This window comes from Corvus brachyrhynchos, unplaced genomic scaffold (assembly GCF_000691975.1).
Source record: "Corvus brachyrhynchos isolate BGI_N302 unplaced genomic scaffold, ASM69197v1 scaffold200, whole genome shotgun sequence".
Classification (NCBI taxonomy): Eukaryota; Metazoa; Chordata; class Aves; order Passeriformes; family Corvidae; genus Corvus; species Corvus brachyrhynchos.
Window position 1 is genome coordinate 300,120 of NW_008236184.1, and position 17,237 is coordinate 317,356.

General features: G+C 38.6%; 1 protein-coding gene across 4 annotated transcripts; it reads right to left on the minus strand.

The window, feature by feature from the left end:
- Positions 1-406: 406 nt before the first annotated feature.
- On the minus strand, positions 407-14,286 carry RAB8B (RAB8B, member RAS oncogene family). 4 transcript variants are annotated; one of them, XM_008636770.2, is made up of 9 exons: positions 13,609-14,286; positions 12,511-12,571; positions 11,051-11,128; positions 10,555-10,644; positions 9,685-9,750; positions 7,550-7,600; positions 7,048-7,072; positions 4,561-4,633; positions 407-606 (listed from the first exon to the last, which is right to left on the minus strand). In XM_008636770.2, the coding sequence occupies exons 2-8, from the start codon at positions 12,511-12,513 to the stop codon at positions 4,584-4,586; spliced, it is 363 nt and encodes a 120-aa protein (XP_008634992.1). In that variant the 5' UTR covers positions 12,514-12,571; positions 13,609-14,286; the 3' UTR covers positions 407-606; positions 4,561-4,583. The 4 variants fall into 4 exon arrangements, with proteins under 4 accessions (XP_008634992.1, XP_017592770.1, XP_017592765.1 ...); XM_017737281.1 differs by having other exon boundaries at positions 407-567; positions 13,609-14,285; XM_017737276.1 differs by lacking the exon at positions 407-606 and having other exon boundaries at positions 2,913-4,633; positions 13,609-14,273.
- Positions 14,287-17,237: the final 2,951 nt, after the last annotated feature.

Sequence of the window (17,237 nt, forward strand, 5' to 3'; positions counted from 1 at the left end):
GGCAGCGGGGCCTCACAGCTGATCTCCCCTCAGCGGGGCGGGCAGAAGGGTCTCGCACCTGATCCGCTCAGGAGGGGGCTTGCCGCCGATCCCCCCAGCAAGGCGGGCAGCGCGGCCCCGCTGCTCCTAAACGGGAGACAAGGAAGGGGAAGGATTCCAGCCCTGCCTCGTGCAGCATCGGGTTTGCCCCTGCCCTCCCTTCAAGCAGACGAAGCAGCCGCAGAGTAACGCAGCCCTGTCTGCCTAAACAGCACATTGAACTCCATTAATTAATCAAGACCTGGTTTTAAAGGCCGGTCCCCTCCCCACACTTGGCACAAGGAGCTGCTCAGCCATTTCCTAATTTCAAGTACATCTACCAGTGCTATTCTGGAAAATTACATATAAACAGTATGTAAGACACATGTGGTTGCCTTTTGCCCGTGTTTTATTGGTTCAGAGCACAAGTGTGAGGATGAGGGTTACAAAGTCATTGCAGTTGGGTGAGGAAGCTCAGAAGCAGCATTCGGCAGCATTAAGACAGGGACAGAAGTTGTTCAGCCTTGTTGAAGAAATTCTGTCCTTCATCTAGAATACAGACCAGAGCTAGTTAGTTCCTTATGTTGCCTGGGGGGGGAGAAAAAGAAAAAAAAAAAGGAAAAATAAAAAAGTAAGTAAAAGTAGCAGTACAGATTTGTGAACAGCACAAAAATAAACATTCAACTTTTCTTAAAAAGAAATATAATTTCCACTTCACTTCTATTTAATTGGGTAAGTGAAGTCTGCACTTTTCCACTGCATACAAAAATATGTGTGTGGGTGAGGCAGAACTGGAAGTGAGGATGCAGCAGAGAAGGGTATCAGCCCTGGGCTCTGCCAGCTCCTGTCCCAAAGGAAGTGTCACAGGAGCATCATTGCTTTATGCTGTTCTGCAGAGGTGTTAAACCAAGTCAGAAAGGTCAGTGAGCACAATGGTAGCATTTCCCTGAGAAATCAAAACCTGTTTTGAAGCCAGTCCATGGATCTGACGGCCCAGTGCCAAACATAAGGCCCTGGAACACCAGTCAGAGCTGTGTGTCATGGACATGCCTCTGGAGGGTGGCATAGGCAGAAAAGGTCACAACTGCAGTAAGTCATCTCAGCCACTTACTCAAGGAAGGTATTTAAGATTAACTAGGGTGAAATTCTCAAGACTTAGTGCCATGTTCAGAGTTCTTCGTCACTCTGAAGGCAGTACAGTGTATTCACTAGCATAGTTTAAGTTACACAACTTTCCACAATTCATTAATCTGTTCATTCCTCAGATGGGGAAAATTCTCATATCCTGCTCATAACTTACAACTTAATTTCACAAATTGAACTATCAACAAGTACCAACTATGTGCTCAGAAAATTCATGGAGCATTTGTTCACACCGGCAGCTCATTGCTGATGTGCTCTGCTGAAGACAGTAAAAAATTTTTGAAGCAACTACAACACATCCAAGAGCACAACTTTTCAGTATGTTTCGCATTCCATGCCATGCCCTTTCTTTAAACCTCCAGATGGTGAGAACATTATGCAGCATAAAAGCTTCATTTATGTATCTCATCTCTTGAAGATTAGATCTTTCTAAAGAAAAATTATGAAATCTTATTATATTGATGACTTTGGTATAGTTCAAGAATTCTTAAGAGCCACTAGTCAACCAAGTAGGAAAAAGAGTAATTTATGAAAAAGGCAATTTACCAGATTATAACAACTGGATACATTCTACATGTGTACCAACAACTTGCCTCTGATCTACAAGTGTGCAGTATTCGTATCATAATTGCTAATCTGCAACCAAAAATAGATCCAGACAGAAGCTGTAATAAATCACCATTTTTATGTAGTGTAGGCATGCCTGGTATTTCCTTTTAACAAATGCAGAATGCAAATGCACTTAAAATGTCACTAACTACTGCGAGGACCTAAGGACTGCTGAGCATATAAACCCAGTTCATACCTAGGGGATATGTAAGATAATGCTTAAACAGCTGCTCCTAAAGCAGCAAATTTGTCTGCCGAAGTGTGAAAACAAGCACAACAAAGCAAACCAGAATCAAGAAATAGTAAGGTGTAACAAGGATGGAACTCTAGCTTTGTGTTGCTATATATCCTTTCGGCTAAATACAGCTGGTGAGATGAACATGTAGAAAACACACTTTAGAAGCTATCTGTCATCCATGAGTTTTCCATTTATTCCTTAGGATGTCTCAACTATTAACCTGCTTTTGTCTTGGGTAGATAAACCCTTCTTTCCTTAGGTTTGCTAATTTTTGTACCAATTGCAAGCTACTGCCAAACCACAATAATTTGAAAGGCAGAAACTATTACTAATGTAACAGCTAACAAGTATTTGTCAAATCCCTCAATTTGGGAATATTCCTCAGTGTTGAAGGACGCCGGACAAACAATATGTGCTATATTGATGCAATGATATTTGTGCTCCAGGTTATTTCAGAGTCATACCTTTCATATAATGCTGATTTAAAGCAACAACAAAAAAGAAAATGCTAACAGCTTAAGTCAGTAGCTAATTCTTAATCAAATTGGAAATGGTGTCTCATGTTACCTTTACAGGCATTGCTCAAAAGTTACTTTGAAAGGGCATTTCATGACACTCAATGTCTGGAAAAATGGTTTCTTAGGAAACTGAAGCTCATCAAAATAATATACTTAGATTTAAGCAATCACTACAGAAATAAAGGATTTTTCTGGACAACTCTAAAGAAGAGTCAAGTTTAGGAACAAGCAAAGCCAGACAAAAACCCTTGTGGTTTATCACTAGTTAAACTAAGTTTTACAGATGCAACTCAACTGGACACCTTTCCACAAATGTATCAAAAGTAGAGTGGAGATGCCAACTGTATAAAAACTACATGGAATATTTCGTACAAAATACTCCAAAATGCTTTTCATTATGTAACTTTTATTTGAGACACACATTGTAAAAAAGTTCACATGAAATAATAAAACTATTGGACTATGAAGGTTTTCTTAGGAGCTGGGTTTGGTTTTTCTGTCTATATACATCAATACACGATTAATGATTAGGTTTACAAGTTAACCACATGACAAGTTCACTTTTATCTGCAGGAGCTTTTCACATTACACCTTTATACCAGAGGTAAAATGTGCTTAAACACACACAGTAGAACACTTCTGTTTCAAAATTAAGCATTTTCTCAAAGACTATACTTTTTATTCTGAATTTAGTAGCTATATAGCATTAAAATAATGGTAACTGAAGTTTTATTTGCAAAAATGTTTGTAAGGCCATAGGAATGCACTGAAATAGTTAAATTCACCAGAAACAAGAAAAATCAATGTAAATCCTGCTTTTTTTGGAAGAAAGAAATACGAGTTTTATTTTTAAGAATGAGAATGGCATAAGCAGTTCAGTGAATGGAGGAGAAAAAAGACCTATTATCACCTACAGACCGATCCTTAGCAAGTTTAACATTGCAAAAATTCTGTTACATTAACAGGTAACCAAACAACAGATGCATTTTCACAAATAACACATTTATGCATTTTACATATTATTGATGTACTTTCAAATCATTATGCATTCACAATATTTTAATGTGATATGTACATTCAAGACTCCTTTATTCACCTGTGAAAATGATCCACGTAATTCACTTAACTTCAGCAGACTAGTATGAGAAAGTTACTTACAATGGGAAATATTTTCTGTAAAAAGAACTACCAGTCTGAAAAGTCAATCACTATTTTTGAGACTGTCCCCCAAAGAGAAAAGTGAGCTGCATTACGTTTCGTGAGCGGTTTAAGCTTTAGCAATATTAGAACTCCCAGATAAGTCAATTACATATTCTATATACACTCAACAAAAACTACTTGTGCATGTTTTGCTGAGCACAGACTGAAAGCTAATATTGCAAAGCACTGAGATCAGTTTGTTTTTCATTTGACTTTTTTTAAAAACCACTTAGAAAAATATTGGTCAAGATAGAGCGCACAGGCACGGGGCTGAGGGAACTTCTCCTAAAACTCCAAAGAATAAGCAGCATTTTTGTTTTATTGAAATCCACCAAAAAATGTCTGTTTCCTGAAAGGTTAATGGCAATTTCTGGAAGAAAACAGAAATACATTTGCTGCTTAATGAATAATAAGTATATGACTTTAATTCTAATGGGCATTAGAGTACTAACTAGTTGACTGAGGTATAGTTAAGAGTCCTTCAAAACTTAGGATTATATAGTCTTGAGCAAAGTAGCAACAGAGACTGCACAAAACAATCATAGTGATATTAGAAAAGCCTGTAATACCCAGCATCTGATGCGTAGGCAGAACATACCATTATCATCACCTGCTTGACTAGAGGAAAACATAGCTAAAATATCCCAGTAGAACATACAGCTGATTTGCACGCTAAGATACAGCACATTTTTCCACATCTGACAGGGCAGACTGTACACAGAAAGGTCTCTACTGACCAGAAGTTAGCACACTGATAAAGTGCAGCCACTCAGCCATCTAATACTGCTGGAGAAGTGGGGTGGGGGCAAAGACAGAAAGAAATCTGCATTTTACCTTATCCATAAGACCACATGAAATTAGAATTCTTCAGTTTCAGCAGATGACAACAAAATTGCATTAAATTCTTCTACAAATAGAAAAAGATGAACTGTACATGAACAATAAGCAAAGTGAAATATTTACTGCAGTACTTTCTCATGCATAAAGTGAATTTCCTATGGTCTTACCTCACATTTATGTACAGTTTAGCACAGCTAAGTGTAAGAAAATAGCAAGTTTTTTTCTCCCTCCCACCCTCCCCCATACAGAGCAGATACCCCAATTTGCTGCTGCTTCAAGAAGCACTTCATAGACTCTACTACTTACAGGCTCTTTGAAAGGGAAGTTCATGGAGACTAATATTGAATGAACATTTACCACACAGTGAAGACAGGAAAAACAATACAAAGCATTCTGTAAACAGTGCCAAACACAGAACATGTCAGTTTTGGTTTGCAGACAACCCCTGAGATAAAAATCAAAGTATTACGACACCAAATAAGTCAGAGGTAAATTACTGAAAATAAACAACATTCATAATTGGTGTCACAACACTTTCTGTATAGAAGCACTTTTTTTAACCATACAGAAAACATAACTGCTTTAGCCTGTCCAAGAAAAACATCAAGGGTAGACACCAGAGCAGTTAGGGTTGCTTTGTTTTTTCACTAAACCTTGTTGCCATTAAGGTTTCTCTGTTCTAGTGCAGCAACAGCAGTTTATGAGATCCACCAACTAGTTACAAGAACTACTTCTATTAAACTACACACAGGGACAGGCTGATAACCACTTAAAACTATGGAACCAGCTACTAAGGTTAAACCTTTTAAAATCAAAAGCTTTACGTCTAACGCTATTGGCCTGTTCCCTTTCAAACTATTTAGAACAGACCCAGACAAATTCAGTACCTGACAGAGCAAAATGAAGTGGTTATCTGTGGTAACAACCAACTCACTGTTTACAACTCCAGACAACAAAGTGAAGCAAAAGCAAGCACGCCAGACATTTCCTTTGACAATGACAGAACACACCCATCCCCTAACAGCAAACATGCTGGACACAAACTTGTAGTTAAAGCTTACAATGGTCCACGTTTGGCACACCAACAGAACTAAAGCACCTGTTTTAATTGCTCATTGAGGAAATTTTTCAGAAGACAATAAAAAAGTAGTAGAACAAAGACTAGGTTATACAATGCTCAGTTGAGTAAAAAAGGCAACTATGTTTCACCTCTACTTCTAACAGTCTAGGTCACTGTACCAGTTTTTGATGAAAAAACAACTGCTCGAGCAGACCAAAGACACACGTTCAGCATTAACTGCATAACTAGGAGTACATTACAGCCCTAATGCAAAGCTTCCTTAGTGCCAAAACTTGATATACTTTAGCAACTGTGCAGGAAGCTTGGTTTTGGACACCTCCGTTGTCAAGGGTTGATGCTTACAGACGTTAACGAACTACCCTTAGAATTAAGAGTAGAAATGGAAGTCACCTTTAGAAGCAGTCATTTCTGAACAAGTGAATCCACAAAGAGGTTACTCAGAACTCATGCATTCAGCTTCCACAAGCCACTTAAGTGATAGTGACGAGGCCAATTTGCGGTGATGATTTCAAATCCAGAGTGTACTTCCTCATCAGAAACAAAAAAAAGTGCAGACAGTCTGAGCTAACAAAGGGAAGTTAAGTGAGGAAAGACACTGTGTTTATTCAAATAACTGAAAGGTGCATCTGTGAATCAGACAGTGACTGGCAATTCAGAACACAACTTTGCTAAGTCTGGTAAAGAAAGAAAAGCAACATACTACATTCAGAATAGAAGCCATAGCTTCTGCATAAACAGATTTGTGCATCTAAGAGACAAAATCTGTACAAATTGTTAAATGCCAATAGTTACAGTGATTCTCATCACTAGAGCAACAACATCCATACTGCATGGCCACAAGTATACAGCATAGAAAATAAAGGAAATGAGACTTAATTTTTCCCCTGGCTCTTCTGCTTGAAAATCAATTTTTTTTAAAAAGAGAAAGAAAACTGCACAAATCTGTTAAGAATCTTACTTACAAGTCAAACTGTGCAAATACAAATGTAAGATTGTGCTGTAACAGGCAGTAAGAGGCCAATATGGATGTGCAAAGTTAAAAGAAACATAGCAGCTTTTGCAACAGGCAATAAAACAGAAAGTAAAAAAGGAAAACAAGTTAAATCTTGCATTTGTGTCTCCACTTCATAGCTTCCATATCTGAGAAAGAAGAGCCTGACAGGTCAATAGGCTTAGTGAGCAAAATCCACTTGGTATTTGTGTATCGCAGTCTACGTTCAATGGAGCTCTCAGCAGCAGCTTGGTGGTATTATTTCTGAGGCTTTGTGACCCTGTGCTTTCAAAGAAGCAGAAAAGGTTCTAAGTGTGCTGCAGTCTATCATTAGAAGTTCATCAAAGTAGCGTGCATCGAAAGAAGCTGCTCTTCTTAGATCGATTTTCTGTTATTTTTACTGGCCCACCTGCCCCCGATGAACTGTTGTCATTCTGAAAGAGAAAAGAGTGTCAACATCATAAAATGCAGAAAAAAGATCTCCAGCTTTTCTAGTCTTCCTCCCCACTTCCCCTGCTTGCAAGGCAATAACCAGAGCAGAGATCTGCTGCAACTTGACCTCCTCAGTTATCCAGACTTTGTTAATCACTTGGTAAAAAAAAATAAACATTTACGTAACAATCCAGATCTTAAGAATTAGCTGGAGAAGAGGCTACGTAACAAAAGACGGATCACACTATTGCATTTTGGAACAACACATCAGTTTCAGGCTGCCCAATGTTAATGTTCATGCAAAATAATGAATAGTTATGCACTGATGTGTAATAGAGCATGATAAATCACTGTTTGCTCAAATTTGATCTAGCAACTACTGTAATCCCCAGGAGTGTTTTGGTAGGGCTACTACTCAGCCAATTATGATAGCTGCCCTCTCATTGTAACTAGTTTGTATGCTAATTGGAAATACAAACCATTTTTCTGTTGAGCTTTGTCATAATGTCCCGTGCAAGTGTGAAAAATGCCTGGTGAGGAGTGGAAATAAAGAAAAAACAAACAAGAGTTAGGAGCAAGACACATGAAGGACATGATAAACTTGAAACAGCCAGACACATTAACAACAGAGTGTTCTGTAGGCCACTAAAAGCACTCTGAGTTGCAAGACACTCTATGTACAATAGCTGTACATTTAAAACTTCAGTAAACATGCTTTAGAAGAAAAGACTATGGTTTTAGTCTCCATCTCGCCAATCTTTGAAGCAAGTCAACAGACCCTCCCACTGAATACATCTGGGCGGAGAAAAAAAAGTCATCTGAAGAGCATATACTAATCCTGATTTTATTTCTCCCCCAAACTGAACTGTGCATCACAATTAGAAACCCAGAGAGGTTTGAGAAGGGAAACCCTGGGAATTCACATTAAGGTTAGCTCGCTTTCTGTCCTCCAAAAGCTTTACTCCTGGACTACCTATAAGGCTATTTAAGCTTCCAATATCTCTATTAAAAACAGGAAAAAACCCATAAATAATTACTCTGGCAAATCTCAGCATCCCAGATTTCAATGTACAAAGGAGCAATGAAACTTCTGTAGCAGAAAAATTCTGCAATTCTCCAGGAGCAGGAAAAAGCAAGACTTTAGGCTATCTGGAGACCCTAATAATCTAACGACAGTTCCAGACTGTAAGCAGTATAAACACTTCCCCTCTCATTGTGTTTGGAATATATCCAAAGACAGACACTCATTTAATGTAAATAAATCACAACAAATAAATTAATTCACTTCTGATCCCAAGAATATCACAATTGTGTAATTCCCCGAAAGTGAAGTATTTGGCGGAAAGTAAACGAAATCATTAGTGATTGCCAAATGCCTACACCAGCTGCATTTTTTAATGCTTTCTTCATCATTCATGTGTCAATATTTAAAAAAATATTCAGAGAGCCAAACATTTGGAGTAAGCACAAACTACTGTTGTGCATTTCATGACCTGCAGGGGTTAACATGAAACTGCCCTAACATGACAGAGCAAGTCAGCCCTCCAGAGGAGCTCAGCTATCCACTCTGGTATTAACTGCTCATGGTCCCACTTCCAGTGTCTGCTTTAAGAATCACAAGGACACTCTGAAAATCAGGTCAAGCTAGTCCAGGTGCAGCATGATGCAGATCAGTCCATTCTAACTCTATCCTGTGTAACAATCACCCTGCAATCAGAAAAAACCACACCTGGCTGGCACAACGTCCCTCTTGTTATTTTAAAGAACCGATGTCTTCAGCTTCTAGTTAATTTGTCAGATGCCTGATCTGAATTAAGTAGGTGTTTGCAGGACTTCTAAAGAGTACCCCATAGAAAGACTTTTAAATTATTAGGTATAGGGGCAACACTTAAGAACAAGTCTACCTTGTTGGATGAATGAATCTTAATTTAACTGCCTTTTGATAAAGTTATTTTTTTGTCCACACTTTTCATACAGCTCAGATCCTCCCCCCACCCTCCCTGAGATGACACAAGTGATTTATGGTGAGATAGACTGGACTTGAGCCACTCTTCCTTCCGACTCTATTTCCTTATGCTCTCATAAATAGAGAGCTTGTGGTTTTAGTGCAAAATTTATTTGCAGGAAAACAGATTATAAATCTATAGATAGCACTGTAAGTCTTCTTCCTCCTTGAACATGAGCTTATGACCTGGTGTTCCAGGTTAATACACAAGTTTTCAGTCTCATCTGCACAGCACATATTTAGTAGTAACCTGAAGGCTCCGTGACACAGTAGCATGTTATCCTGACAGCAAAGAATCCCATTTCCTGCACAAAGCACTGTTCTAAAATTACACCTATTCCTTGTCCAAAAGGACTTGAAATTTAAGTAGCACGGCACACACTAAAGCAACTGTTTGCTACAGCAATAGTAAACCAGTCTGTGAGCACCCATTTATAAAACAATTCCAGACATTACCAGAAAATCAGAAACAGTTGGATTGTAGCAGCAGAGCCAGGAGCACAGTTGGGACTTCAGGTCCCAGGTCAGGTGAGAAAGCCCAGCAGATCATGGAACATACCTCCACAGAAGTAATTCAAGAAGCACCTAAGTGTAGCACCCATCTCTTACCTCCTCCACATTTATGCTGGATTTTGCACTTGTCTCCAAAAATTTGATTCCATAATCAATTGCTAACTGGAAGAGAGGTTAAAGTTTTTCAGTGGTTTTGAAGTTCCTTTGTAAAGGGAATGTTTCACACATAGGTTCACAATAGGTTCATAACAGAATAGATGCTGCATGCTTCAAGAAGCTTTGAAAACCAAGCAAGCTTCACTTCTATTTTCTCTTGCAAGAACATTAAAGACAATTAGACAAAGTATTAGAACTGGTCATACCCTCACATAAAGTCAAAACAAAACAAAAGACATTAATTTCTCACCAAAATACTTATTTAGGTTCTAAAAGAACATTAAGGTAGAATCTTAATTGATATGGATTGTGGACCAGATAACTACAATACAATCATCCCATAAGCTGTGTTACCAACAGCTACACCACTTCAGCTGTACACGACAGATTTTGTAGTATTCTTCCTCGCTTGTTTGTTCTGTAGAACAACCAATCAATTACTTAAGCTTTAGTAACAGTACTTAAAACAAGAATAAGTGACCACTACAGTGAATTGAGTACAACATAATCAAAGTGTACACAAAACTTTATATTGAGATCTAGAATACGTCATGCTATAGCAAAGGTCAATGTTCTTTACAGGATCTTGCCCTCAAGGTAAAAGTACCATGAAGTTTATTCAAACCTGAAGAAGTTAAGTGCTATTTAAAAACAAAAAACCCCAAACCTGGTATCCTATATGTATAAAAGTTTCCGAAACAAGAGACTTGAGACCCATTCTCTCTCACATGCCTAAAACATACCGAACATCCAGAAGTTAGAATCCTACAAGAAGTAGGCTTCTAAATAGGGTAAGTTACCAAATCTTACCTTCTCCCCTTTTTCTTTTGAGACTTGTCTTTTTTCATTCATATCACATTTGTTACCCAAGATCATTCTTTCTACATCTGAAGAGGCATGCTGGAAGAAGAGAAAGTAATCTCTCAGGAACAAAGTGCATCATTGTTGAAAAGAAACTTGTGTATCAAACTCCTCCACAATGGACTATTTTATTTTAGAGAAATTATCTAATGTGAAGGCATTACTGAGAGATGCTGACTTTTGAAACAAGCAATAAAATATTAAAATAGGCTGGAATAAATACTCCTAGATTACATTTGCCCAAATACTGTAATAGATCAAATGTGTACCATGAGCTCTGTAGCAGGTTGCACACATGCACAGGCATTTGGCTATTCTGGAAATGTAACAGCACACACTTTACTTGCAAGTGGTGCATGGCCATATATGTTGGCTACTGTAATGAAAGTAATTACTTGACTTTTATTTGTCCCAGGGAAATCATAAGATGGAACGAAGCACTTACCTCCTCTATGTTTCTTATCCAGTTTTTTATGTTGTCAAAAGACTTTTCATTTGTGATATCATACACCAGCATAATTCCCTAAATAAAGTTAGGAAAATCTAGTTAGATGAGCTAGCACTATTGGCTGACTTTTGATGTATGCTGTAGTTTTAATTATACTTCCAAAGAAATTCAACATACTATTACAGGTGTATAAATCTTTTCTCCAGGCATTATGCCATGGCTGGGAATTTACCCAAAACATTACTATTTAACATCTTTTGCCACTGTTAGATGTCAAACACACCACCTATACAAAGCTTTTAATTATTAGCCTATAGTCGGGATAAGTTTAGAAATTCTACCACACCAGCAACCAGGACTCTATGGTTAAAGTCAGGTTTAGATGCAGCAGCTTTAAGTAGTCCAGGGTATCAAACCTGTGAGCTCCAGTCTCCTGAGGCCAGCAGACACTTCCAGCAAAGCTGCCCCTGGGGCTCTCCCAGAAGCTTTAGCTCTTTCCACCAGTTCTGTACATACACTGGCATAGGACCTCAACAGTTAGCAAAGCATGGGAAGCCACAGAGCCACTGCATAAAGCACAGATTGCAAGGTTCACCTCCATTTCCTAAGGCCTTTCCAATCATTCCTCATAGGACAAATAGAAGTCCTTGGCCATGGACTGGGGAGAAGACCAGGTCACTGCCAAAGCCTTTTTAAGCACTGGAAAGCTCTAATACAGAGCCACAACCATTATTATTTCTCCCTGTCTTCTATAACAGTGGAGTTATTTGGATCCACAGCCTATGAATGTCACAGATCTGTTCATGCAAAGCAGCAAGAACCTGTAACAGCAGCACAGGTAGCAACCACCAAGTCAAAATTATAGAAGTCCCAACATAAAATATCTCAAATCATAGCATAAAGAACCATTAGAAGCGTTGTACCACAAGGGTGCAGGCTCTAAGTCAGTTATTTGACTTCAAGTCACTGTCAGTGGAGGAAGAAGTAACAGCGGGCATTGCAAGTGATTGTATTTCTAGCCCAGACTTTGCATGCTCTACTGGCTGAAGGAAAAGCAACTCAGTGAAACACACTTTTAATGTTAAAATAATTCATTATCCACTTTTGAAACACTTCAAGTGTTTAAAGGGCTTGACTGCGTTTAAAAAAACCAAACCTATCTGATTAAAGCTTGGCAACTTATTTTATTAAAACCTGCAGAAATTTTTATTATATTAAAAAAGACAATAGGGCTGGAAGTTTCATCACAAAAACCAGGCCTAGACGAAGTACCAGAACGTTTAACAAAACAAAAAACAAACAAACAGAAAACCCCCAACCAAACCACAGACTTCATTCCCCACATCTCAAGCCACAATTATCCAGTCCTCCAGTGGAAGACTTACACGACACAACCTTAGGAACAGCAAACCAGTTCCACTAGTTGTGTTTAGGTTTTTTCAAGTGTGAGCACTCACCATGGCTCCTCTGTAGTAAGCTGTCGTGATTGTGCGGAATCTCTCCTGGCCTGCTGTATCCCTACAATTCAGTGAAAAAAAGGATTTGTTTTACACTCATCTGTACTTAGAGATGTCTTACTAAACAGAGTAACAATGCACTGATACTTGTTCACTAGGAAAACACACCTTTGGCTGTTTGTGTAAGTTTCTTCAGCCCTCAGCAGCTTCCTCACTCCCAAGCTATCCTCCTTACATCAGCAGTTAGAGCAGCACCAGAAACACGGCACAAAACCACTCCAGTTTTTATGCAAGCAATAAAACTCAGCACCACACAGCTTGCCCTCCAGTAATTAAAAAAAAAAGCTCTGATCCATCCAAGTCCCATCTTAAACAAAAGTTAAAACACACAGCAATAAAATACATCAGGATGGTGCACTGTTGCATACAGTTTGCTGCTAAGGTCAGCCACTACACCTCGGTGTGCTGGTGTTTTGCCCTGGGTGACTTGAAAGCAGTACCTGTCTGTGAGTGAACCAGCAGACTCAAGTGTTTGGCTACCAGTCACACCTCAGGGGAGCTGAACCCCAAAGGCCCAACAAAACCCAGCTTTTTTAACCTATATTACAGACACGAAATTTTTACCAGCCACTTCTGGCACTGCACTTCCTTAGTCACAAGGATTCTGGCTCAGGAGACTCAGTTTCTACTAAGCCACCATGCAAGGAATTGGGAGCATTATCATTCACCTGTGCCTTGGTGAGTACAACCAGGTATCAAAGTATCAGAGGAGATTACATTTTACTGGCATGCATATTTTAGCTTGCAGCTATTGAGTTAATATTTCTCCTCCACACGGAAAAGCTAAAAGCACATTTAAGAGGACAGCTTTTGATAAAATAGGAAGTTGCTGTAATGCTTGCATGTGAACAGGCTATTTCCTGTGCTACTGAAGCAGAACTTCTCCAAGGGCAAGCTAGAAGAAAGCATAAAACTTATGGACAACCAATGAATAAAAGGTATGAAACTTCTGGTACACTGAAGCTCAAAACGTATGAAGTATTCTTTCTCAAAGTGAATTCAAGTCACTGAAAACCTGATTTAGTTTGGAATACTTACCATATTTGTAGCTTGATTTTCTTTCCATCTAACTCTATCGTTCTGATCTTAAAATCGATTCCTGCCAGAGAAAGAGATACTCTTAAGTTTTGCAATTAATGAAGTGTTCCATTTCCTTTGGCAATTTGGTTAAGAGCAAACTTAGTCAAAAGAACTATTCTGAAGCTGCCATTTCTTCCACACACTTGGAAGTGCTGAGAATGCACAAAGGTTTTCAGCTGCATCCAACATGTCAAGCATAAATTATTCTGCACAATGAAAGCAGACCAAACTCAGACTCACTACTAGTTAGTCAAGGTCATTAGAGGAAGACTTGATCTCCAAATCTTTCCATTTTACACTAATAAGGTCATTAGTTTGAATGTGCATTTCTCCTGAACTTCTGACTAGTCCCTGCAGTTCAAGTCAATTCCCTGGTACCTCTGGCTCAGAGTTAAAAATACATCCTGTGACCCCTTAGTTCCTTTTCAAAGCCAGCACCTACTTTTGAAAACTGATGTTTGATGCAATCTAATCAGACATCACAGTAAATCGCAATACAACACAGGACATATAGGACTCCTTTTTAAAGAACACTCATTTGGGAGCAATTAAGATTTTCTAGGAAGCTCCAAAAAGCATCAAGAAAACACTTCTCTCCTTTTCCCCCTTATACTTCCACATGGTAGCCATCAGTTCTCAGACTGTTTTTGACACCAAATTTCAGATTTTAAGCCATAGGTTTTAGAAAAAGATTTTTAAAATAAATTCAGAAGGGCTTAATAATGTCTTTTTAAGGTTTAGAGGGGTGAAATGGATTTCCAAACAGACTAGTCTTAATCCTAACTACTTTAACTTTTGCATCTCTAAATCTGTATTACAACACAGGTCAAATTGAGACTTCCCAAGTCTCACTACTACATGACTGCCAGATTTTTCAATCCTGTGACAGTAGCCCCCAAATTAATCAGTTTGGAAACAAATGGCCCACTTTTCTTCACAGTATCCTAAATAGTTACTTGATATTCAGTTGTAGTTTGTAAAAGATGGGGGTAAGTTAGAAAAAATTAAATAAACTTTCTTAAGATGTAATTTAATTGATAATTATCAAGAATTTTATAATTATAAGAGTTTTAATTGGAAAAATGCTGTTTCTAGCTTTAAGAATTCATCTATCCATTAAACAGGAAGCTATGGGAGTTTTTAATAAACCACAGTAGAAACTGAATATGAAATATCAATGTTCATTAGCTACTTGAATTTCATTCTTCTCACATGCAATATTACTATTTTAATATACTGAAAATAACAGGTTTCAGCCACTTAATGTGCCATGGATATGTAGTTCAGCTCATTATTTAGAATACAAATTATGAGCAAAAATATCACATCAGCACTTTAACAGCGTATGAAATTAATTGCATTAATTTAAAATGCTATGATTACTACTACAATTGCAATTTCACAAGATTCACTGGTAGATTTACAGGAAAAACGATACTTTCATTAATTCACACTCTTCTAAAAATGACATGAGAACTACATGTACTTTCAAAAAATCCCTATTCTATGTAATATAAGTTTGGCAAGTGTTTCCATTTCACATTGGAGAGGAATCTGCCTCCCTTGTTGTAAAGATTTTTCTCTTAACTAGATGCAATCACAGCTGCTGAAACCACAGATAACTGTATTCAGGTCTGAAAACAAATAACCTTTGCTCTGAATAGATTTTGTTTTGGCCTCAAAGGTTATAAAGCACAAATAGGGATTTCTCTGGAAAGAGCATTGTATCGTGGCAACAGCAAATTAAATCAGTTTTAAAAGTTCATTTGTGTCTAGGCCTGAAGCTTTAGTACAACAACTATCAGGAAAACTAGATTCAGAGACTGCTGTGGTTTAAAGAGAATTCTGCCTGTCCTGTGAACTGCTGAAGCTAAGACACAGCAGCACAGACAGTGACAGACTTCTGGAGGGGTGGCTTTCTGAGAAGGACTCCTGAATGCAGTGCAAGCTTTCCATGTGCACCAATCCAGGTCTTGCACAGACTGGTTTCTTGTGGTTACTCATCTCCCTTGCAGCACTGAAATGATTTATACAACCATTCCTTTGATCACTTCTAAAAGTCAGGACCTGCACAAAAAAGATCTTCTCAGAACTTAAGATTTCTAGTATGAACTTCATCAAAATTCTCAAAGATTCATTTCAAAGCTAAAAAGAACATAAAGGGAAAGGCTGTAAGTACCTCTGCCACTGCAACTTTTTGGAGGTTAAAATGAACTAGAAACTGATGTTTCTTTTGTTCCTTCACGTCAGTATGAGGAAGTGGTGAGCTACACACGTTCAGAGCAAGCCTGGTGACATGTGCTGCCACTTCCGGCCAAGTGCTCTTGCATGGCTAAGTACAAGCCACGATCTGGTTACAGCTACATTGAAATTACACCATTGAAAAAACACTCCAACAACTATAGCCTTTCAACACTAATTCTTGACAGAAGATTTCCTTTATTAATCCATTCTTCTTTTGCACAGCCACACACTGGGATACAAAAGTTTGAAAAGTTACCCAGGCCAAATAAAGAGGAATCATTTGTGAATTAAAGTCTGATTGCAAAGGATCACATAGCTTGCAGTTTTAAATGCAACATGAAATGCTGTTTTTCCAGTAGGGAGAAAAAGCCCAGAAACATTTGGATGTCCATCTGAAGTTAAGTTTTAGAAGCTTTTAGAAAACACAGACCCAGATTAATTCTTAAGAGTGCAAATGCTAACAGGATAATTAACTGCTTAAGTGGAATTGTCACATGAAAGTCTGACACACTGGTGCCCACCTAGCGTGTCAGTAAATATTAGATCAGAGCTATACAGAAGCATTTGTTGCAGGAATCACAAACTTGCATTCTGCAAGGATGGAGCCCGGGTTGCAATTTGAACTGCACATTAGTTAGGGCTGTAATTGCTGGCATTTCCCTTGCAGCACGGGCTAAAAGTAGCTGAGGGCTTATTATTCTCCAAAATCCTTTCCAGATCCTTGCTAACTATAGGCCAGGGATGCATCCCCTCTCCTCACTTTACTGAGGGTATTTGCTTCCATAGCTTCCAACAAAACTGTGTCTAAGAACACACTGGGCAGTGCCACACAAAGGCTCTCACAGAAAACCATGGGAGCTGTAGGTTGCTGTGTCTACCTTGCATTGCTATGCAAAGCTAATAAAATTCAGGGCAAGCCACTGTTCAATGCCACACAGCCAAATGCCACAGGCCAGGGGGACTGGCTTCACCTGGCCTCTTTTGGTTTAAGCCAAGAAGTCATGCCCATTTCATATCCCAAAGCTCTTCTGCCACTACCTCTTCCCCTACTCCACTCGCCAGCTACATTTCTTCTTATTTCAACCCACCCGGGCAGATTTTACCCATAATCAAGCTGCAATGCAATCATTTTAAAGAGACATTGTGAAATATTACAAAGAGCTCACAATACTACAGTAGTAAACAGCCGGGACTGCCCAGCAACACATATGGAGAGGTTCCTTTTCCAGGTCTAGTACCTGTGGTTTTCTACCATGAACTTTAACAAACGAGCCTGACGCAATTCTTACAGGAATGTAAGGACGAACTGAGCAGGGAGGCTGAAAAAGTTCATTTTGTTACTT

Excerpts from the sequence above, each read along its gene's own strand:
- RAB8B (XM_017737273.1), bottom strand. Across the intron at positions 9,751-10,554 it reads CAAAAGAAAAAGGGGAGAAG|TTAGCAATTGATTATGGAAT; the intron begins GTAAGATTTGGT and ends CCTCTCTTCCAG. Across the intron at positions 7,601-9,684 it reads CCAGCATAAATGTGGAGGAG|GCATTTTTCACACTTGCACG; the intron begins GTAAGAGATGGG and ends ACTCCTCACCAG.